The 24,818-nt window shown below is 28.8% G+C and overlaps 3 protein-coding genes across 5 annotated transcripts in view; 2 read left to right on the top strand and 1 right to left on the bottom strand.

The window, feature by feature from the left end:
• The first annotated feature begins 215 nt into the window (after positions 1-215).
• On the top strand, positions 216-3,041 carry Slbp (Stem-loop binding protein). The gene has a single exon (XM_035353675.2). It carries the CDS (start codon positions 358-360, stop codon positions 1,168-1,170), a length of 813 nt encoding a protein of 270 aa, XP_035209566.1. The 5' UTR covers positions 216-357; the 3' UTR covers positions 1,171-3,041.
• An 11,209-nt stretch (positions 3,042-14,250) lies between these two features.
• BBS5 (Bardet-Biedl syndrome 5 protein) lies at positions 14,251-19,008 on the bottom strand. The gene has a single exon (XM_035353674.2). It carries the CDS (start codon positions 18,870-18,872, stop codon positions 17,832-17,834), a length of 1,041 nt encoding a protein of 346 aa, XP_035209565.1. The 5' UTR covers positions 18,873-19,008; the 3' UTR covers positions 14,251-17,831.
• A 345-nt stretch (positions 19,009-19,353) lies between these two features.
• LOC118184037 (pyridoxal-dependent decarboxylase domain-containing protein 1) overlaps positions 19,354-24,818 on the top strand; it is a 148,687-nt gene continuing 143,222 nt past the window's right edge. The window contains exon 1 of one of the 3 annotated variants that reach the window (XR_015041999.1): positions 19,354-19,530. Coding sequence is in view for 2 of the 3 variants with exons in the window: in XM_085820173.1 (XP_085676299.1) it covers positions 19,447-19,530 (84 nt within the window). In the remaining variant the exon portion in view is untranslated. The remainder of the gene's footprint in view (positions 19,531-24,818) is intronic. The other 2 variants (XM_085820173.1, XM_035353672.2) reach the window with 2 other exon arrangements.

The raw sequence follows: 24,818 nt of genomic DNA, 5'->3' as shown, positions 1-24,818 counted from the left end.
TTTTAACATCTGTTGTAAAATTAAATACTAGAAATGAAAACGGTTTTAAATTTAAAAAAAAAAAATTTTAAGCTATTCTGTTGATTTCCAAAGAACTGTAAAGTACTTCAATCTATTTCAAGCATTCAGGAATAAGGCTTCCAACCTTCTATTATTTTTTTAAATGATGATCAACTGAAGAAGATTAACGCTCTCTCAGCATAGAATAACTCAACTCAACTTTTGGCGCGAACTTAATCAAGCTATGGTGCAAGACGGGTATTTGCGTTGATGATATTCGTGGCTTTTTTGCGTTAAAGTATTTTTGTTTTTAGAAAATATAACTCTATTCCCTTTGTTTTATTTTCGTATCGCATCATGACTTCAGTACTGAGAGATACTGGTACTAATAAAATCTCTATAAATAATCGTTATTTTCACCGTGAGCTTCAAAGGCAAGCAAAGGAATGCAACAACGTAAAGTCTTCAAGGAAGCGAAAAGAATTTTGTAAATCTGATGCTAGTAATGAAACTTCGTCGCCAGATCAGAAGAGAACTTGGGCTGAAAGATGCGAATCGTATGAAAATCTGAATGATGCTGATGAAGATTTTAATGTCCATCTGGACAAAGAGGTTCTGAATTCAGAAGATGATGAATTTTGGCCTGAACTGCCAGCGGAGGGAGTCATTTCGGCAAAATCGGAAGATTCTGAGGATGATGAAGAGAAATACGAAATTGTAGAAGAAGCTAAGGTTGAAGATGATTATTTACCTTTGAGTGAAGAATCAAAATTTCTGAAAAGAAGGCCAATGCGTGAACCTCGGCGAAGATACACGTCAGACGAATACAGTACAACGTCTTCGAGTATGCACGGTTCTGATAACGAATCCGAAGCACCCAAATCGAAACTTGAAACGGATCCCATAGTTCTAAGCAGACGTCAGAAACAAATTGATTATGGCAAGAACACGAAAGGCTATAAAAGATACTTAAAAGCAATCCCCAAACGCAATCGTGAAGCTCACCATATATTTACTCCTAAAAAGTATATTAAATACAGTCGACGATCATGGGACACTCAAATAAAAATTTGGCGCAAACGCCTTCACGAGTGGGATCCATCAGACTCTGAGGAAGAGGAAGACGATATTGACTTATCTGACATGGTAGCTATGATGTCACCAAATTAATTTTAGTTTCTATAATTATTTTTTTTTTGTCTTTTCATTGTAATTCATCAAAACTGTTTTGTGTTCCATTGATATGAAAATTATTATGATAATTCTTTCATGTATATAATAATTTATATAATTGTTTTTCATCATTTATAAAAATTAAAGGGTTAAATGTTATATTGTGACTAATATTATTCATATGTTATATTTACTATGTGCTTTTAAAAATGAGATGTTTTCATTGTCACTCATAGACATTTTTAAAAGAAAAATGTTTACGAAAATACTTATTCAGTTTTAAAGTATGTTTGATCAACATGATTATTAAATGTAAAGAATTATTTTGTGACTACTTTTGCAAGTTATATCAGGGTAGTTGTTTCTTGTTTATGTTTCCATGGTTATTTTAAGGGATTTTCTAAGATGTCATGAACTTTTATAAATACTGAATAAATCTGTAAATTTCAAATTTTTCTTGTTTAGCTTTAACACTACATTTCACGAAAAATATGTAACCAAAAAAAGTAATTTTGTTCAAAAATCCAAACCAGAACATGGACCCCCTAAATTACCCTTCATTTATTAGATTTCTGGAATATAAGAAAAGGTACAGAAGCACTTCTGCAAAGAACCTAGCAAATATAAATATTGGCAATAATAGTTCAAACCTGGTAGAACACTAAGGTACTTGTGTATTTTTATCTGTTTGACAAATGGCTTGGGTACCAGATGATTTCTCTAAATTTAAAAACATGCATTTAATGTGGAACATATCTGAACACTTAAAGAGAATTCTTAATGTGATTTGTAACATTGATATTGGTTAATAAATATAGGTTTCAAGTAAAAAATGCTTAATATGCTTTTTTAGTTAAAAAACTTGATGTTGTACCTTGCAGACATTTTGCAGTATAAATTACTGGGTGCAGAATTGTCATGACAATGCAAATCTCAATACAATTTCACCATTTTCCTATAAATTTCGCCTTTTCCTAATGATAAAATTATTACCTTACTCATGTATACTGAATATATAAAACTATTTTATATGAATAATAGAGCATTTTTACTATATTTCATAATAAAGTTATTTCCCATTCATGTAACACAAATATAGTATTTGTGTGTCACATGCCATGAATACCATAAATATTTTATATTGTTGTGGACAGCTGGATTCTCCATTATATTCATTTAAATTTAAACAGTAGTTTGGTTAATTATGCTAATAGTTGAAAAAAAAAATTATGTATATTGCCAGTGAGAATTTATACAATGAAATTAATTTATAAATGTTAAATATTTTCTAAATTATAAATATATAATAAGAATATAAATTATATATTAAATTTTAATAAAGTATAAGTTATATTATTAAATATTAAGAATATAAGTTCTTGGATTTTTTTTGGGGGGGATCAAGTAAACAGTAGGGGTTATATAGTAGTTTTCTAACTGGAAAGTGCCTCTACTGTTAACAGTATATTAAAAAACACTGACTTTTTTTTGACAAAAGTAAACTGTTGATGTATATATTAAAAAATATTTATGTGTAAATTATACAAGAACTGAATTTCAGTGGAATCTTTTTTGTAAAAGCCATAGCATATGTTTGCATACAAAGAAAATGCTATCCATTAAAAATATATTATTTATGTTATATGTATATTTTTATTCATTATGTACTTCATGTATTGTACTGTAGATGTTTTGTTTGTAATATGTTTCATATTACTATGTGTTTAATATCTTCAGAATTTATTTATATAATACATACATTTTAAATAACATACACACACATTAATGTATAATCATCTGTTTTGGAAAGCTGCTGTGTTGGAAATTACTATAAAAAGGAATAAATAAATTTATACTTTTTTCTGTTATTTATGATTTCAGACTTTTTATGAATTATTTTGAATAAACCTAGATGCAGAAATAATATTTTAAAGAGTTTAAATGAAAACTTTATTGAATTTTGAAGTATATTCCTTTTAAACCTCTATAAATAATAATAAAAAATACTTTCAAAATTATTTAGGAATATAAATTAATGAATGAGTTATAACTTTAATAGTTTCTGAGTGGCTATAAAATATTTAGTTTACTAATCATGTTGAAGTTCTGAAATATTGCAAGAGTGCTTTTTAATCACATACAATAGAAATATTTTAGAATAGTTTTATATGTTGATTTATATCCAGTTAATAAAACTAATAGTAATAACATTGTAGTGACAGGCAAAAGATTAAAATGAAGTCTCAGAAAATTAAAATTATACTTTGTAGCTATGATTTATATGTAATGTTTTTTTAGAAATAAGCAAAATTATTCTGAAAATAGTTAAAATGTTAAATGTGAATTTTTTTTAGTTGTATGGATATACATGTATTAGTGACATCAATACAAGATAACAGCCAGTTATAGTGAAAACCTTCAGGTTATTGCTATCACAAACAATAAGGGTATTCTTAATAAGAGATATATTGCTTCAACGTTATTCGTTCATAAGGTCTATATTTCGTAAAAATTCAAAAGTATTTTTAATAGAAAGAGCTATTATTTTCATGATTATAGGACAATTTAAAAGTATGGATAACAATGTAAACTTTAAAACTGAAAATATTTAAAAATTTAGATTTGGGTTCACTTTAAAAAAGTACATGCAGTTTAAAACCGCATATATATAAGAAGTGGTATTTTTCTGTTAGCAGTATCACATGAGAAAGTTGCCAAATATCTTATCTTGGAACTATTGTTTAACAATGGATAACTTTTAAAATTGCATCTGGTGACTTTCCCTTTCAGTCCTTCAAAATTTGATGATGATGTTTTCTGGTTTAATATCAGAATATTCCTGAGCTTCTGCTGCAGTTAAAAAAAGTATTGAACAAATATATAAGATCTTTTTTAAATGCATAGATTTATTTAATTTTTTATACAATGAAAATCAGTTGAATTTTTTCAGTTTTCATACATTTGTCTCAGCTGTTAATATACAGTTTCAGATTATACTTTAAATTTATCATATTTTTAATTAGATTATCTTATTTTTAAAGTTTGATTTATTATATGAAGGAAAAAAGTTCCATATTTCTAATATTTTCTTAATAAAACTGAAATTTTTCATTAGCCAGTTATAAAATTTCTAAATATGATTACTTTTCTATAAGTGAAACAAAAGTTAAAAGTATATTTACGGGTATGCCTTCGCAATTTTTGGCGGTACATGGATACTGAGTTTGTGCAGTTCTTTGGAAAAATCGCCACTACACAAAGCTAAAATAACAAGACAAAGAATTGTACAGACTCGGTATCCATGTACACATCGACCTATGCACAAACAAGGCATTGCGCATTCCCTTGACTTTATCCATGACACATCAACCTATTTTCAATTAAAAAAACATCAAGGCATTGTGCACTCCATTGACTTTGTCCATGTACACTTAAATTCACCATATTCACTTAAAAAGTCAAAGGAGCAGCCAACAAAAAATATATATAATCTCAATAAACTACATTTTAAATCAAACAAAAATAACATAAAAAAGGAAATTCGTCTTTGCACTACACAAAGGAAATACACTTACCTTATTTATAAGTTAACATGTCTTCAGTCAAACAAAATTCCTTAACAGCATCAAAAAACTTCCTAAAATTATCTGTATACTGGCGTCACCACATAAATTCACAAAAATAACAGATATATCTTCCATAGTGCTGATATAATTTGACCATACACATTTCCTTCCAACAAACAAGGACACTTAATAATGGTTACTAAGTAAATCTTCATTTACTCACCAGTCAATTAATGCTTTTTTCCCTTTCATTCTATATCATACAGAACTTCAAATTAATTTTGCAACATTCAGCCATTTTACTGAGTAAACCATAAAATACAGTCAAAAGTTGTTAATCCGGACTCGTCGGGACTTCGGCGATTCCGGATTATCGATTTTTCCGGATTACAGATCATCAGTTTAAATTTGGTAAGATGGCATGCAGAAATTATAAAATTAAGAATATGAAACCGTAATTTATAAAATAAAGAACAGTTATGATCTAAAGGGTATCAAAATTTACAAAAAAAGCTTAATATTTATTTGTTTACTTTATTAAACATTTCTTTCAATGTAAGTTGTTTAAGTTGCTTCGTTTCATGTGATAATACTTTCTCTTTAATTCTATTAAACAGACATAATTTCTTGTTCACTTACAAAGTTCCACTGTTCGAGTCCTGTAATTGCTATGTTGAGAATACCGACTAACTTGTCAATCGAAATATTTTCGTTTTTAATAACCTCTCTGTCACTTTCTTCACTATCGGAAGCTGTATTTTCTGAATCTAGAACCATACTACAGATTGTTTAAATAAACAGACATAATTGTTCAGTTCTGCTGTTCAAGTCCTGTAATTGCTGTGTCAAGAATACCGAAAATTTTTCGTTTTTAATAAGCTCTCTGTCACTTTCTTCACTATCGGAAGCGGTACATCAAAACGTGCTTTCGCTTTGTAGATCCTTTGCCAGCTCCAGAATCGGAAATTCTGATTGAAGTAATTGAAATTTCAAGCTTACTTTTTATAAAATTGCTCTAATAGTCTGCAAAAAGTTATAAGCCGAAGATTAAGAAACAACGCAATCTGCAACATTAACTGAAATAGATAATTTTACCCTAGCTTATACCGTCTGTTATATATTAAACGCACATGCATAAACGTATTGTGTGCATACGCAGAAAGTTTGTAGCTTTGAGGTCCGGATTATACAGTCAAAAGTCGTTAATTCGGACACCCATAATCCGGACCTCAAAGCTACAAACTTTCTGCGCATGCGCATAAGACCTTTACGTCTGCGAATATGCGTGTGCGCATGCGCGTTTAATGTATGACGGACGGTATAAGCTAAGCTAAAATTATCTAATTCAGTTAATGTTGCAGATTGCGTTGTTCCTTAATCTTCAAATTGGATCCGGCTTATTATTTTTTGCAGACTGTTAGAGCAATTTTATAAAAGTAAGCTTGAACTTTCGATTATTTCAAATAGAATTTCCGATATATATTTACTAATATATAAAGGATCTACAAAGCGAAACCATGTTTCGAAGTCCATTAAACAAAAGTGGAATTGCTGCAAAAAATGACCTAACCATTCTGAAATCTGTTTATCAATTTCATGCTGCTCTGGGAGGGAAATGGCGCGGCGCGCAACGAATTGGAAGTAGATCTGTCAGCACTATCCTTATCTTCAGGGCAGATGTTTTCATTTTATTTGGCTTATCATTCCTTACTAAATGCAGTATTTTATCTCGATGTATTCCGTCTTTGATATGATTTAAATCAAATTCCTCGTCATTATAATTTGCTTTCGATAGTGAAGAAAGTGACACAGAGGTTATTGAAAACGAAAAAATTTCAATTGACAAATTAGTCGGTATTCTCGACACAGCAATTATAGGACTTGAACAGCGGAACTTAGTAACTGAACAAGAAATTATGTCTGTTTATAGAATTAAAGAGAAAGTATTATCACATAAAACGAAACAACTTACATTGAAAGAAATGTTTAATAAAGTAAACAAATAAATATTAAGCTTTTTTTTTGTAAATTTTGATACCCTTTAGATCATAATTGTTCTTTATTTTATAAATTACGGTTTCATGTTTTAAATTTTATAATTTCTGCATGCCATCTTACCAGATTTAAACTGATGATCTATAATCCGGAATCGCCGAAGTCCCGATGAGTCCGGATTAACGACTTTTGACTGTAGATCATTCCGGAGTATGGACGTCTGGATTAAAAATTTTCTTCAAAGTCCCAAATTTTCATGTCTAATAATTTAAATTTAGAATACTACTTTTGTCAAAAAAAAAAAAAAAAAAAAAAGGATTTTATGCATACTTAAAATTATATAATTATACAATAATGACATTGGTCCACTAGTGGCTGAACAGTAATGCTACTGAACATTTATGGATTGACTTGGGCTCGATTCCAGGTGAACAGGCTGGCTGCATAAGTGTTTTTATGTTTGTAATTTGTGTAATTTCGATAGGAGCCTATTCATCTGAGAAAATCCTTCATGTAAACACACCTCCTTTAAGGCATGGCCTTTGCGTGCTTTGCCATAATTAAAAATCAAACCAAAAAATAATTAAATTTTTATAATATATAGACTATTTTCATAGGTTGAAACATCAATAAGTTGTTTTTCTTACTTTTCAGAATTTTTAGCATTTAATGATAATATATGCTCAGCTAATTAAGAAGTACCAAAATTTTCTACAAAGGTTTTCACAAGATAATTTGATAAATTGACCATCATATACTTGTAACTTATGGACAATATGTTAATACCTTAAAAATGTATCGTAGCATGGCATTTTAACACTGTAACTTTAGTTAGCTGAAAATACTATATCAAGTATTAGAACATTAATAATAATTAATATCAATAAGTCTCAATCAGCTAGCACGCATGGTCTTTTTCTGGGAGAGAGGATATTTTCAAATGTTGGTTTGCTACCAAATTTAAACTTCTAATTCAATAAAGTGAGCAAAATATGTTAATAATAACCTTCATAAATGGACAATTTAGAAGGAGAATTTTTTATAGCATAGAGCTCAAAATTTATCTTATACAGTCAAAAGTCGTTAATCCGGACTCGTCGGGACTTCGGCGATTCCGGATTATAGATCATCAGTTTAAATCTCGTAAGATGGCACGCAGAAATTCTAAAATTAAAAATATGAAACCGTAATTTATGAAATAAAGAAAAATTATGATCTAAAAGGTATCAAAATTTACAAAAAAAAAAAAAAAAAAAAAGCTTAATATTTATTTGTTTATTTTATTAAACATTTCTTTCAATGTAAGTTAAGTTGCTTCGTTTTATGTGATAATACTTTCTCTTTAATTCTATAAACAGACATAAATTCTTGTTTAGTTACAAAGTTACGCTGTTGAAGTTCTATAATTGCTGTGTTGAGAATACCAACTAATTTGTCAATCGAAATGTTTTTGTTTTCAATAACCTCTGGGTCACTTTCTTCACTATCGGAAGCGAATTATAATGACGAGGAACTTGATTTAAATCATATCAAAGACGGAGTACATCGAGATGAAATACTACACTTAGTAAGGAATTATAAGCCAAATAAAATATAAACCATCTGCCCTGAAGATAAGGATAGTGCTGACAGATCAACTTCCAATCCGCAGCGTGAAATTGATAAACAGATTTCGGATTTCAAAACATACTTTCGCTTTGTAGATACAAATTACATATTAGTAAATATATATCGGAAATCCTATTTGACATAATCGAAAGTTCAAGCTTACTTTTATGAAATTGCTCTAACAATCTGCAAAAAATAATAAGCCGGATCGAATTCGAAGATTAAGGAACAACGCAATCTGCAACATTAACTGAATTTTTAGCTTAGCTTATACATCCGTTACACATTAAACGCACATGCGCACAAACATATTCGCAGACGTAAAGGTCTTATGCGCACTCTTAAACGCATGTGCGCATCCGTGAACGCGACGCATGCGCAGAATGTTTATAGCTTTGAGGTCCGGATTATAGATCATTCTGGATTATGGGTGTCTGAATTAACGACTTTTGACTGTATTTTATTTTCTATTACATCTTTAATACATATTATATTTTGAGATTTGAAATTAAAAAATGTTAATATTAAGAAAACACTAGAATGATATTTTGAATTTCTAATATGTGTAATTTTATTTTTGATTACGTTTTTTGTTCTATTGCAATAAATTTTTATTTAAGTAACTAAATAAAAAAATATGCAACTGAATTGATTTGTGCTTATTATTTCAAGGTATGGTCCTAAATGGCAAAACAAATACCACCCATGGTGTATAAGTCATGCCTTGACCCTTTGTCAGCAGTTTATTATTGCTGATATATTTGAATTTCTAATATGTGTAATTTTATTTTTGATTACGTTTTTTGTTCTATTGCAATAAATTTTTATTTAAGTAACTAAATAAAAAAATATGCAACTGAATTGATTTGTGCTTATTATTTCAAGGTATGGTCCTTAATAATGGCAAAACAAATACCACCCATGGTGTATAAGTCATGCCTTGACCCTTTGTCAGCAGTTTATTATTGCTGATATATATAGATATATATAAATATTGAAGTACACTATATATATAAGTATTGAAGGGGAATCCTTACATATGAAAACTTAATGTACTATAATTATGATTTATAATATACTGCTGCACATTCTATTCAAGGTGAGTTATCCATATTGTTTTCAAGGGAGTTATATTCTCAGAACATCAATCTTGCCATTATATTAACTAGTTTTTTTCACAAAGCTGAGTTGTATGCATATTATCATTAGTAAATGTCAAGTGTATCAGTCAGGTGTGTGTGTGTGGGGGGGGGGGGAATTACTAGTTAGGCCTGTCCAATATATTACAAATATGTGATTTTAATCAACGTGCAAAATCTAAATTTATGGATTTCTTTATTGTCTTTAATGAAAACTCCATTTTACTTTCTTTTCTTCTACAAAAATTTAAAGACCGAGAATTTATAAGAGAAATTTTCAATATTTAATTGCATTTTGTTATTAAATAAGATTTGCAAAAATAACCACTAAATTAAATTATATTTTAATAATGGCCATAATAATAATACTGTACTAATACCAAACACCATTGCAAAATAAAGCAAAAATATTACCATAATAATAATTATAAATAATAAAACTATCACTGCAAAATGGTGAAATGAAAAACATCAGAAAGCAGCATATGACCACTTGGAATCCTGCTTTGAAGAATTTATACAACAGGAAAAAGACATTAAAATTATTTTGTCACAAGTACAAAATTATATTTTTGTTTAGACAGATGAATTACTTCATTCATTTATATTAGTATTAAAATAATAGCAAAACTGTGACTTGTAAATTATATTTGGCAATATTTTATGCCCCACTAATAGAAAAGTAGCTACATAGGTCTAATGAATGTTATAACTGTATTTACTATGATAAGAGACTCCAAAATTTTTGTTCTGTTATACATATGCTCACCATAATATATTTTGTCAAACGGCCAATTTTGAGAAAATACTCATAACAGAGAATAAACCCTACTAAGTAAGTACTATGATTGAAAAATCGAAATAAAGAAGTTGTTGATGTAACAAATGGGATATTTTAATTGTGAAAGTTTGTTCTTTTACTGGAAGCTGTACTATTTTTACTTCTTGTATATTGGCACTTCTAAACCTGGATAAACTGGCCAGGATGCAGGGATGACATATTAAAACCCTTGACATCTGGTTAAGCCTAATTAAACACATTTTAAATTCTGATGTTTAGAATTTATATTTATTGCCCTAGAATGTATTTCTGAGTACTCTGAACTGTTGTTTTTCCTATGCATATGCTGCAGCCAATGTTTTCATTTACATGTACTGACACATTCTTTCTATCTGATGAATATGCTGTTTTTAAATACATTGGCATTATCATTATCAATCATAAACCAGTTATCAGTTGATGCTATCAGACAAGCAAGTGAAAAACCATAAACGATCACATTTAAAAGTAATAAGTATTTCTGTGAATGTAATTAAATAATAGTATTAAACATCATCAATACTCGTTTTCTATTCAAATAATTACCTTCACTGGAATAGTGAATTGTTGTTTTAGGGGAGTTCATTGTGTAGTTTAATAATACTCCTCTGTGTGAAGTTTATTTAGACATTATTGCAGTTTATTTAGTTGAATTAAAAGTATGGGTCATGAAAATTTGTAGTGAGATTGCAAGGTGGATAAAAATCCTAAAAAATCTGAATTGAAGGGTTGATGCTCTGATTGAGATCATAAAATTGTTTTTTGGAGTCATTTGCATTTTTATGGGATCACATTACCATAACCACTGATTTACACTAAAATGGTCTTGAGAATAAAAGAAATAGTTATAAGTTATATATAAAAATAAGAATATATTAGAATAAAAGAAATAAATGGTTATAAGGCGCAGTTTGTAATATAATAAAATATAGCAGTCTATTCGTAAATCTCACAGCAGTCTTTCTATTTTAACCTCTAGCCATTACTACCAGTATACATGAAAAATTCAATTTGAGATTTTAATATTTATATAATGCTTTGGTGGAAAATCATGATTTTTATTTTTCTGTCATCACTTGAAACTCCATGCTATAAGTGAATTGTTTTTTTATATGTACAGTACAATATTTTTATTGATGTATTATTTTTTAATGATCAAGATGCTTTGTTTTTACATTTAAAAATAAAGAGAAAGTGCACTATAATTGTAAAATGCTACATACAAATACACTTAGTAGTATTCAGCTTATTTAATATTGGTAATATCTAATATATGTAGTTTATCATTTAAATTTGACTATTTATGAATCTCATATTATTCAGTTTTCACATAGGAATGTTTTATCCTTAAATATAGGGTCACTACTAAGTTAAGAAAAGAAAGGGAAAATTAAATATAAATATCAATTTGATTCTTGTTTGTATAAGTTAATACTTCAACTGGGTGGGGATACTGTAAATTTTATGATGAACAGCAATTTTCCTATAACAAAGCATGCAAAAGAATTTCTTCATTAGTCAAGTGTAAAGTGATTTCCTAATGCTTAAAGGCGAGGCATAGATAAACTAACAAATATAATTAAACCTGAATATGAAACTAAGGTTGAATATTTGATGAGTGGCTAATTTCAACCCAGATCTTTGATACTTCATCTATGCTAGACTTAAAGTGAAATATAGTAATACAAAACAGTATTATGTAAAAGTGAAAATCAAGTACACTGCACTATTGCTAATTCATGAAAAGTTAAAATTGTAAACATTTTAGACATGGGGGAAAATATTGAAACAATGGTATCACATGGACCACTCTATAATCAGAAGAGTCTGAAAGCAAACATATTGCATATTAAAAGTATGGCAATTAAATATACCATTTCAACGACTGCTCTAACAAGGAAGTATCCATTTTTGTTTGCATATACAATCAATGAATGAGCATAATTTTTAACAATTATTTTTCATTTTTTTTTGGGAAGAATTTTGGCCAAATAATGCAATTTAATTTTGCAAATATTTATAAATACCTGCAAAATTAACATTAATCTATAGTTGTTTAATTTTAAAATTGACAAACTTCTCGTTATTATATTTTCATGTGATTAATTTTTTTTTTTTTTTACTTTTGAACTGTAATTAAATTCCATCACAATCAAACTTACGATATGTTCCACAGCATGACAAAAATTCAAAAATATAGTATTTTTGTTATTACAGAAATAGAACAACAGTATTAGTTCACTTTCAAGTACATTATTTATTCCAGAAATTATAATGAAGTTATGTTAGACATTTGTTCAATTAACATATTTTATCTATAAATTCTTAGTTTTTTTTTAAATATCTTTTTTTAAAAAGAACATTAAATAATATCACAGAGTTATAAATTTTTTCATCACATAAACATACAGAATCTGGTATATTTATTATTTCAAACATCACTCCAGTATAATAACATACAAAAGATTATGCCAATTTTACATTATTCTAAGGTTGCTTGATATGAAGCCTATTTTTTATCTTTCATTTCTTCAAAATAAACTGACAAAGATCTGAAATATTCCTTTCAGAAGCATTTTATTGAATTCCTTGAAAAATTATCAATTGTCCTTTTAATTCACTAAATGCTAACGTCACAAGTATTTCTGTGATCTCAGTCTTGCCTATCTTTAGTATTTGCTTACAGTGCATTATGTATTTTAACTTGCATCTTTCATTTAATTTTATTATATTAAACTAATGCTACTATACTTTAAAACAGCAAGAAACACATCTACATTTATTGAACATATTCATAAGAAAAATAATCATAGCTACTGTTTAAGTGACAGATTATTTACTGATTTAAAAAATACTTCACTTTAAGTGACTGAAGAAAATAATATTTAAATGAGAATTTTAAATTATATACACAGATAGAGGATAAGACTGCATAACTATATTTTTTTATTGACTGGTCATAATTCTATGATTCTAGTTTAAGAAATTAATTAAATTATTTCAAGAGAAACCCTGTGGCCAATTTAAGAAATCTGATGCTGAAGTATTTTAAAATTTCGAACAGTTCCTTTGTAGTCAGAGAGTAGACTTTCCTACAACTTAGAAACTGAATACAGATTACATGTACATAGAACAACAATCCAGCTTGAAAGAATTGACATCCCAGATTTTAGTACTGCTTCAGGATACATCCTAGATTCTATATACAGTACAAAGTCTGTAATCTGGACTTCGGCGATTCCGGCTTAGGGGTTTTCCCGGATTATAGATCATCAATTTAAATCTGGTAAGATGGCACGCAGAAATTATACAATTAAAAATATGAAACTGTAATTTATGAAATAAAGAGCAATTATGATGTAAAGAGTATCAAATTTTACAAAAAAAAGCTTAATATTTATCTGTTTACTTTATTAAACATTTCTTTCAACGCGCGCATGCGTAGAGCCTACATTACGCGCATGCGTAATGCACGTAATGTATGCACGCGCATTCTATATGTGCATGTGTAAAGCACACACAAAAAAAGTTTGTGGCCTTTGAGGTCCGGTCTGGTAGCAGAGGACCGTGGATCGAAACCACGCTCTGCTACCAATTATTATTAGCTATATTTTCCAACATGGTCATTCTGGATAATGGACGTCCGGATTATGGACTTTGTACTGCATACATGATTGTGTAAACAAGTCGACATAAATTTTATTAGTGTCATCCTCATTGGTACATTCAATGAGACTCAATTCATTGGTACACAGTAATAGCAAGATTGGTACAGTCAAAAGTCTTTAATCCGGACTCGTTGGGACTTCGGCAATTCCGGATTATCGATTTTTCTGGATTACAGATCATCAGTTTAAATCTGGTAAGATGGCATGCAGAAATTATAAAATTAAAAATATGGAACTGTAATTTATGAAATAAAGAGCAATTATGATCTAAAGGGTATCGAAATTTACAAAAAAAAAAAAAAAAAAAAAAAGGCTTAATATTTATTTGTTTACTTTATTAAACATTTCTTTCAACGCGCGCATGTGTAAAGCATATATAACGCATAGTCGAAATTAGAAAATTTCAACCAGAAAACTATTTGATGTGTACTGACTGAGGATATTTATAATGACGAGGAATTTGATTTAAATCATATCAAAGATGGGATACATCGAGATGAAATACTACATTTAGCAAGGAATTATAAGCTGAATAAAATAAAAACATCTGCCCTGAAGATAAGGATAGTGCTGACAGATCAACTTCCAATTCATTGTGCGCCGCATCGTTTCCCTCCCCCCGCAGAGCAGCATGAAATTGATAAACATATTTCGGAATTATTAGATAATCAAAGGATATGCCCTTATCCATTTTTTGCAGCAATTCCACTTTCTGTTTAATGGACTTTGAAACATACTTTCGCTTTGTAGATCCTTTACATATTAGTAAATATATATCGGAAATTCTATTTGACACAATTGAAATTTGAAGCTTACTTTTATAAAATTGCTCTAATAGTCTGCAAAAAATAATAAGCCGGATCCAATTCGAAGATTAAGGAACAACGCAATCTGCAACATTAACTGAAGTAGATAATTTTAGCTTAGCTTATACCGTCCGTTATACATTAAACGCGAATGCGTGAATGCCACATTATGCTTTGATGCATGCACGGAAAGTTTGTAGCTTTGAGGTCCGGATCATAGATCATTCCGGATTAACGACTTTGGTAGATGGTTGCACGGATTTTTGGCGATTTACGTTGCCGCAGTTTTTACAATTGTGAGCCATCTTGAAAAACGCTGTTTTTACACATAGTAAAGGATTCGAAACTTAAAATAAATATCGTTAAAAGTAATGGATTAATTTTTTTTTGAAAATGTCGTTTTTTAAGATGGCAGACATGTGTAAATAAATACATTTACTACGAGTATAAAATACTAAAGTAAGGTTATTATTACTTATAGCAAAGAAGAAAATAAAAACACCGCTATAAAAACATTGTGCCAACGTTTAAGTAGATTAAAATATTACTGAAATTGAATATCAAATTAAAAACCATCATACCAACATTTAAAAGAACTAGAATATTATTAAATTCAAATACTTTAAAATACACTATATAGAATATAATTAATATTAAAACATATGTGACAATAATTATTTCAGCAATTTTTTAACAAAAATTTAAGTATACAATTATAAAATAACAGAAAAATATGTACTTACATTTTTTTGAGTCATTTAACCTGTCGTTTATTGATAAGTGCCAGAAAAAAAAATGTAATATCAAGGGCAGGAATAAAAAAATTAAAAAAAAATTTATAAATAGATAAAACAATTTAGAGCCAAATTAATGGATCATAAAAATTAAAAATAACAAAAAAATTTGGAAAAAAAAAAACAACCCTACAATAATAGGTATTGTTTTTAAGATTTCGAAGATCCTTTAACCGCCCTTCCCTGAAGTACAAAGGAAAATTTTTTGATTCCGATATCAATAACTCTTGGTACTTACCAATAACAACATTCATCTTTGAAGGAATTCGAAGATAGGAATTAAATTTTTAAATGGTGCCGTAATGCACAAATATTCTATAACTAATCAGAGAACTGATTACATCATGCCTAGAATTAAAATTATTTAAATAATCATACATAATAAAATCATTTTTAAAAAATTGTATTTTAATATTTAACAGCCATAAATAATGTTTAAACATTAGATTAAATTTATAGATATTAAAACTAATTACTTTTAAAGTTAGGTGATGTCATTGATTACATCATTCACAACATAAAATATCGTAAACAATAAAATTTTTATTTCAAATAAAAATGCAAAATTAAGTTGATTTTTAATATTTAGAAGCCATAAATCATATTTAAAATATGGAATTTATGCATAATAAAACACATTATTTTTTAAATAAAATGACAACAAAGTATCGGTTACCATAAATAACTTATCCAGCAATGGGTTTACCATAAGTTATATTACTCGCCAAAATCCGTGCAACCGTCTAACAAAGTAGCACCGCAATATTTTTTTGAAATCAAAAATACATTCACGAATCAAATACATTTTAGATTTAGAATTCTATCAAAAGTACAGCTTGTGAAAATATCATCACAAAAAGAGTTCTTTGCAAAATAATTCACAGATATCTGTTTCAAATTCATTTTTTAAATTTAATTTGGAAGACTGAACAGTGAAATTTAATAATTGACAGAAAGTTCACTTTAATAGACGTGAAATGGGAATATTTGTATAGAAACTAAACTTTGAATCAAATATTTTGATCAAGGAAAGTTAATATTAGTTAAAGAAATATTCTATTCAGAAGGATGTATAACAATTATAGAATCAATGAACTAACTTCCTGTGTACAAAACTGATGCTGAGCAATGCAAATATAGAATTTCCCCATTTTTTAGAATAACAGAGTTTCTTTCAGATTTGTATTATTAATAATTTAATTTTGCTTATTAGAGACCAATACAGCTGCTTATTAGGAACAAATGCAGCAATAAAGCATGCATTTTTGATAATAAATGCAATGAAATCTCTTATGATGATCACCCTTAAAAATGACCAGCATTTCTGCTAGATTATAAAACTCTTGGCTACAGACAAAATTTTGTAGGATTCATAAATTAGATTGAAATCTCTTGAAGTAAATGCCTTTCTAAGACAATAATTTACGATCGACTGATATAAAAAGGAGAAAATAATGTGGTAGCTTGCACTCCATAATTAAATTTACTTATTATTTTATGTAATAGTTTATGATTATTTTTTTAAATTGTAAAATTTTTAATTTTAACTTTTCCATGCACAACTTTCTGTTCTTGTAAAATGTGAAACAATTATAATTTGATATTTTGTTTCTATATGACAAAGTACAAGCTCTTTGTTAAAATTTTCATATCTTACCAATGCTCTTATTCACAACTGTTTAGAATTATGGTTAACTGCCTTTGAGAAATTACAGCATAGTATGTGGATAGATAGCATGGTGTGGGAGCTAAACATATTAAATTAATTGCTTAATTTTTCTTCAATATAAAACATATTTTTTAATTAATATGTTTTCCTACGGGGCCTATATTTTTACTGATATGTCATACAAATAATCCTGCAGTGAGTCTTACCTCATTTAATTTATTTCTTAAAACTGGGATTTATAATTAACTGATCAAAAGATACTACCTTTTTTTTTAAATGTCTTATTTTATGTCCAATTTAAAAATTTTAAATACTAAAAGAACCATCAACTAACAATTTCATCCTAATATCTTAATTAGCAAATGGGTAATGATTTTGATAAGCTATTACAAAATACTCAAAAACTTATTTCATCATTTATAGTTCTTTAATTAAAACGTTTGCACATTGAAATTATATATTGCTTAATAAAAATTCTGAATTTAATTTTCTTTTTCAGTTTTTAAAGGTGGACGGAGTGCCAAAATATTCACATCAAATAATCATGAATAAACTGTCTACTTATTTTTATTTATTATCAGGTATAAATATCTTCATGAATTAGGTATAACTTCCCATAGGCTACTCATTGTAAACCCATCTTTTATTTTTTCAACGGCTAATCCAAGTTCTTCACAGTAAACAGGTTCACGATCACGAACATGATTTTCATCAGCAAAATATGCAGCAAAAGTGTCACATTCCTTAGAATTTATTATTTCAACATCCTCATCCAGTGGAGCACACTGAGGAAGCTCATTATCAATATGAGGTTTCTCCTCAATGAAGTAATCAACTCCCAAAATTGGATTTGTACTGTGTACTTGATATAGACTAGAAATTTCTTTGAAAACTTCTTGAAGCCTTTCTGTAGGATCAATTTTGAAACCTAATACATAACCACCACTAGATTCTGAACTTTCTACTACAAGTGCCATTCCAAATTTTGATTCTCTTACTTTAAGAGAAACTATTTGTATGTAAGGTATGCTGATATTAAATAATTCATTCATATTTGCATGCCATACAAGCCGAATATTAGTGATGAAAAATGTTCCTAAATTTCCTTGATCGCTTGATAAATTCCAGACTCCATTAACTTTACTGTAAATCTGTTCCTGAGGCAAGACTTTTAATTGTTTGCTAAGTACAACACTGCCTCTTAATTTCAATTCCCTATACCACTTGCTAGAATTATACGCTTTATAAACACTTATAACAGATGTCATTAGCCTCGTAGTGCCTGGTATTAAATTCGTAAAAATGAATTCAAATCGTGTGCTATGAACTTTAGTAAGAATATATAATGCTTCAGTCACACCTCTCAGCTTTGAATTTACTGTTCGCGTTGACATATTTGTAACACAATTATAACCAACAGACAAACTGACTCTAGGTTTTACATAGGACTGCCAAATCAAGCGTAAATTAGTAACAAAAAGTTTTCCAGCATCCCCACTATTACCTTTGGTATCTTCAACAGAATCCAATTTATCGATCAATTTTTCGCCACAATGAAACTGCATTTCTGCTGGTGATAAATCGAATTTAATATCCCTGTCTTGCCATAAGGGTTCTATTTTACTTGCAGCCATTTTTATATGAAGCGAATACAAAATATCAGAACAAGCAATAAAATATTAATCCCTCAGCGCAATAGATAAACAATGAATTCATACTTCAACTATGAATTCGAAAACAAAACAAACAGCTTTAACGTCTAGTTAATAAAGAGTTTAGTAGTGAACACAAAATCCTGCTGCTGATCTATTTTTAATATAGTTCGTCCTAACTTCTGCTATTGTAACAAATAAAAAATGACTGTAAGTATTTTAAATATATGAATTAGAAAATCAAATATGTTGGTACTTAACTTAGGTATAACAGTAACAGCATTTGCCATATAAAAAAAAGTATTTTCTTTTAAGTAGTTTTTAGATGAATTAAAACAACGGTTGGAAACAATAAATGTCGTGCATAAAATGGTAGTACAAATCGAAATATATAAATAGCTTTTATTGAAATACCTAAAATACCTTTGATTTAATTTTCATTTTGATGCAACTCCACTCTTCTTGTTTCTGCTTCATCAACATTACAGACGTGGACTTCAGTTTCGGTGACATCTCAGGTTTGTCCCGGTAAAAAATTAAAAGTGAATTGTTTAATATGGCAGAAACTAATGGTGAACCGGTTGTCAACAACACTGTTGCTGAAAGTGTTGAAGACTTTTCAGAATCAGAAACGACTGAGGTAAAGAAAATGATAGAGGAGAAACTATTTAAAACATTTAGAATATTAAAATCAATAATTAAGTTACTCAATGTTTATTTACATTTAGAAATTTGTCAAACATTATACACATTTTATGATGCTTAAGATCAGTGTATACTATTGCTGCTATTCTTTTAAATGTTTAATTTTATTATAATGGAAATTCTTGTATTTGATATTCTGCATTAAAATAGAAAAAAATAAAATCCCTCATTTTTAAGAATTAGGAAAGGTAACAATTGGTTAACGCCCAAAAGTTAGTTGGGATGAAAAATAAGAAAATTCTTAATATGATCATTAATAAGGCCAAGTTAATATATACATATATACATAAGGAATGGAATATATGCATAAGGAATGGAATTTTCCAAAATGGAAATATGAAAATTAATATTTTGAATTATAGTCGAGAAATTAGTAAAGGTCAGTGGCATCCCGAATCTTAAGTTTGTATTATTATTATAAGTTATATCATTTAATTTTTGTCACAATTTTGTAATCCTTTTAATGAGATATTTGATGTAATTCCAGGCTCATTTATTAGGTTGGCAACTAAGTGATTGTAATTTTAAATAAGAAGGAAAATTCAAAATTTTTACTTGAAAATATAACTTACTATTCATTTTTGCCCATGACCTTTTGCTGTCTTTCAGGCAGTGTCACAATTCTATGTTCATAAAGTTTCTGATTTTTATCAAAAAAAAAAAAAAAAAAATAATAATAATAATAAATGAATAAATGAGATTTTATGATGAGATTAAAAATTTTATCATTTGAGGAGTTCTGCATGGGAAAAAATAAATGGAAATCTGAAAAGGCTATAGGGTGGATATGATAGTGCATCCGAGCCTAGCTACAATGATTTTTGGCGAGTGACCAAAGATGTATAGGGTTTTGCATTATCATGTTGGAAAACCATACCTTTATGATTTGCCAATTCTGGCCACTATTGTTAAACTGCATCAATTCAGTTTGGTGAGTTGTTGAACGTAGATATTTGAATTAACTGTTTTCATAATCTTTTTTGATTAAAAACTATCCAGTTTTCTTTTGCTATAATTAGTCGTTTCAGAAATGCATCAGTTTTTTTTTGCTTTTCAGAAGCAAATCACATAAATCTAATGTATTGTGTCAAATGAATTTCCTTAAGCTGATGACGAACCCATAAATCTAGTTTTTTTTTTTTTTAAAAAAAAACCAAGTTGTTTCAATTTTTTTTTAATGCATGTATGCATTGAGCTTCTCTGCAATCTCCCATGTTGTGCTATGACAATCTGAATTGATAACTGACTTGATGTGACTGTCATCAACTTTAACTGGACAGCAAGATTGTTGTGTATTTTTGAGTGAAAAATCACAAGAAAATCAAATTTAGCAAACCAATTTTGGCTCTGCTTTTCTTTCAAGTCTTTGTTCCCATATACAGCACATAATTTCTTTTATGCTTGTGGAGCATTTTTGCCTTTTCAGAAATAATACGATAAAATATGTCTGACATGCACATTTTGTTTTTCCATTTTTAAATTGGGATAGTAACAAAACTAAACTAATTGATACAAATTGTTACTAATTAAGGGTGGAAGTGGAAACAACAACAAAACAATATAGATTACATGCTTCACAAAAGAATGTGCTAAAACCATCTGTTGACAAAATCTGCAGTCACTTAGTTGCCAACACAATTTTATGTTTCTTTCATTAATTTTTTAATTTATTAATGTTTGGTGCAGTAAAAGTGTGTAAATATTTAGTATTTCTTGCAGAAAGTGAAGGAATTTCTTTTCTACAAATTAGAAATTTTAGTGCATTGTAAACTGCTGAATGAGAATGAGGAAATGAAAGGTAGAGGAAGAATGAGGAACTGAAACCTGATTCAAAATGCAGTTGCTGTTGTTTATTGAGTAACTGTAATTGATATCATAACTGCAATTGATACAGTTATAATGTACAAGTAGTAATTATTCAAAATAAATTGCTAAAGAAAATCTGTCATAGTTTTAGTTCTGGAACATTTCAATATCCAAATTCTAACTAATTTGGTGAATTAAAAACTTATTTTATTGTAACCAGATACTTCCAAAAATGTTTTATACTGTAAAGAATGGTTTCCAGTCAGTGAGTTTCAATAAAATTAGGTTCTTATTTTTCATTGAATAAAAAAGTAGTTATTTTTTTCTGTAATTTAGTTGGACATGAACTCATGTAAGGAAGGTTCACACCTGTTTTTGTTCTGAAGCCTTAAAATTATCTCTGGGCATACTTTTGAAGTATGCAAAAATATATACTATTGTATATTCCAACATATAACACATACCATTGTATAATGTGCACCTATAATTTTAAACTATATTTTTTAATTTTTAGGTATATTTGCCGTATAACATGTACCTTTTCCTTTATGAAGAAACCTGAAAGTAGATGCCAGATGTTCTTATCTTTTGAAGTCATTCATTTGGCAATTTTTCCTGGTCCTTTTGGAAAAGGGTGTGCTGAACTGACAAGTAAAAAGGGGAACAATATGTGTGCAGGAGAAATGCTTGACAGTGTAAATAGTTCTGTGAGGATGGTGGGTTGTATTCAATGCGGAAGTGCAAGAGAATGTTATTCTATGGTTTCAAGAAAAAGGAGACAAAATGCGGGATAAGAATGCATTTTCGACCTGAATGAATTCGCGGAATGAATCGCTTGCTTTTCTTTCTGTAGTCATTTGGAGCCGGATTTCAAAGTGAGACTTCAGTAAATCGCATTTGCTATAGTTGAAATACAGTTGATCTAGTGTTCCTTTTAGCAGTAAATATGGCTTCTGCTAAACAAAACAAACTCAATGATGTTTTCAAATGCAAAGTCATTCAATTTGTGAGAGAAAATGGATATTGTACTGCAACAAGGATGTTTGGTGTTGATGAAAGCTTCATACATGAGTAGAAGAAAAATGAAATTACAGTAATAAATACACCAAAGAATAAATGTGCTTTGTATAAAGGCACATTTATTTGTAATGAAATGGCCTATTCTAGAAGAAAGTATTGCGAACTGGGTTCCAGAAAATCGCCAGAATGGATTAAGTGTAACAAGAAACAGTCTAAATGCATAAAGTGTGCAAAAAGCAATGCAAAAAGTTTAAAGCAGCTTCAAGCTGGTGTAGTCGATTTATGGTGTAGAATAATTTAGTTCTGCCAAGAAAAAAAAAGTTTAGCAAAGGCTTCTGAAGATGAACAACAAATTGATAAGTTTCCAGAAGTATCGTATTGACCTAGGAAACATACTCTCACATATTACAAATATGGATGAAACTCCAGTAATGTTTGATATGATAGGAAATAAAACAATTGATGTAAAAAGGAACAAAGAATGGTTAATATGAAAATAACATGTCACAAAAAATCTCACCTTACCATAGTTACTTAGCAGGCTATACAAAATTAAAACCCATGGTTATTTTTAAAAGAAAGACAATACGGAAATGTAATTTTGAAAATCATGTGTTCATTTATGTTCACGAGAAAGGATGAATAGATGAAAGCGGTGCAAAATTATAGGAAAGAAATGTTTGGCCAAAGCATCCCATTTCCTTAAAGAATCCAGAAAATCTTCCGAAACCATCTTAACAGATAATATGAAGAAATTGATGAAGAGATTGATACAGAGGTGGCAGTTATTCCAAGCAGATTAATGCCATTAGTTCAGCTTTTAGAGTGACAATATATATCAATAAACCATTCAAAGAAAATTTGAAACAAGATTTAAATACATTGGTATTAGAATGTTAGGGAATATTTACAAAAGGAGGCCAAATGCACCATGCTAATCTAGAACTATTGTGTGAGTGGATAATAAAAGCACAGAATGAAATTAAACCTAACATTATTAAAAAATCATTTAAAAAATAGGGTATATCTCACAATCTAGATGGAATGGAAGATGATTACTTATTTATGGATCAGAATTACTGTGATGGTGAAAATTAAACAGAATTCGATGATATGCCTGAAGATATAACGGAAGATGAATATTACGAACTTTTCATATTATTCAATAATGAAAATTTTTAACCTCATAAAATACATAGTTTCTAAATATAAGTACATGTAGAAATTTAATTTTTGTATGCTCATCCTTTCTTTATTCTCAAATCTATCATTTTTCTATCGGTCATAAAATGCACACCCATAAATTTTAGTCTAATTTTTTTGTACTCAAAGTGTGTGTCATACACCGGAATATACTTTATAGTTTCATAAGAAAATAATTGCAATTCATTCAAGTTGTAAAAAGTTCAGTGTGCAGTAACACTTAAAAGAGAAGTTCACCATTAATTTTTTTTTTTAAATTTCAGAAGCAATAAAATTTGAAAAGTATGAACAACAATACAAATATTTCTATCCTCCTCTTAAATAGAAGTAATGTGTACTACTGCCATCTCGTTAAACTGAATTCTCACTGTCAAATAAAATTAGAACTCATCTCTGAAATAAATTTATCTGATCATCTAGTATGCGATCTACCTCTTTTAGTTATTGATTTATTAGCACCACTAAAATACTATTTTTAAATTTGAACATGGGATTAAATGGCAAGGTATAGAAATAATCAAAACAACAATCAATTAGTGCTGCTATCAAAAAAAATAAATAACTTACTATAATGTCTTAGTTTAGAATAGGAGGTCAAGGTCATATCTTCTTCCCAAACCATGCCTGAAAATTGCCACGGGGGGAAAAAAAAAAAAAAAAAAAGGTTGAATCATCTAATTTTCTGAAATCTCCTAATTTCCTCTTTGGGGTGATGAGGATCTACATTTTGATTGTAAGTGAGAGGAGGGTCACTACAACCTTGAAGTGTGTATTGAAAAGTAACAGACTGTAAATGTGGAAGATTGCATGCAGTCATGTAGTATGCATACTACATGATTACTATGACTTGTTAACTTATGCTTTGTTGAGCAATGCATTTACATAGTATTAAAGATAAATGAAAAATCTTTTGAAATTTAGATTGGCTACGGCATCTGTTATTGTTTTATTACAGCTTGAAAATAATAAATGGCTTGAAGGTGATTTTCTTTGAAATGTTGCATAATATGTGTTCGAACTTTGTAAAAATATATTTTTGGTACCTCTTGGCAAAAATTTGTGATTTTTGGCGGTACATGGACACTGAGTTTGTGCAATTCTTCGACTTGCTATTTTGTTTTTTTTTGTAGCGGCGATTTTTGGCACAAAGCCAAAATAACAAGTCAAAGAATTGCACCAACTCGGTATCCATGT

This window comes from Stegodyphus dumicola, chromosome 7 (genome assembly GCF_044657685.1).
Source record: "Stegodyphus dumicola isolate Sdum_Otavi_A_Nest chromosome 7, ASM4465768v1".
Taxonomy (NCBI): domain Eukaryota; kingdom Metazoa; phylum Arthropoda; class Arachnida; order Araneae; family Eresidae; genus Stegodyphus; species Stegodyphus dumicola.
Note: the sequence above shows the minus strand (reverse complement) of the source record. Positions and strands in the feature narration are given on the sequence as shown.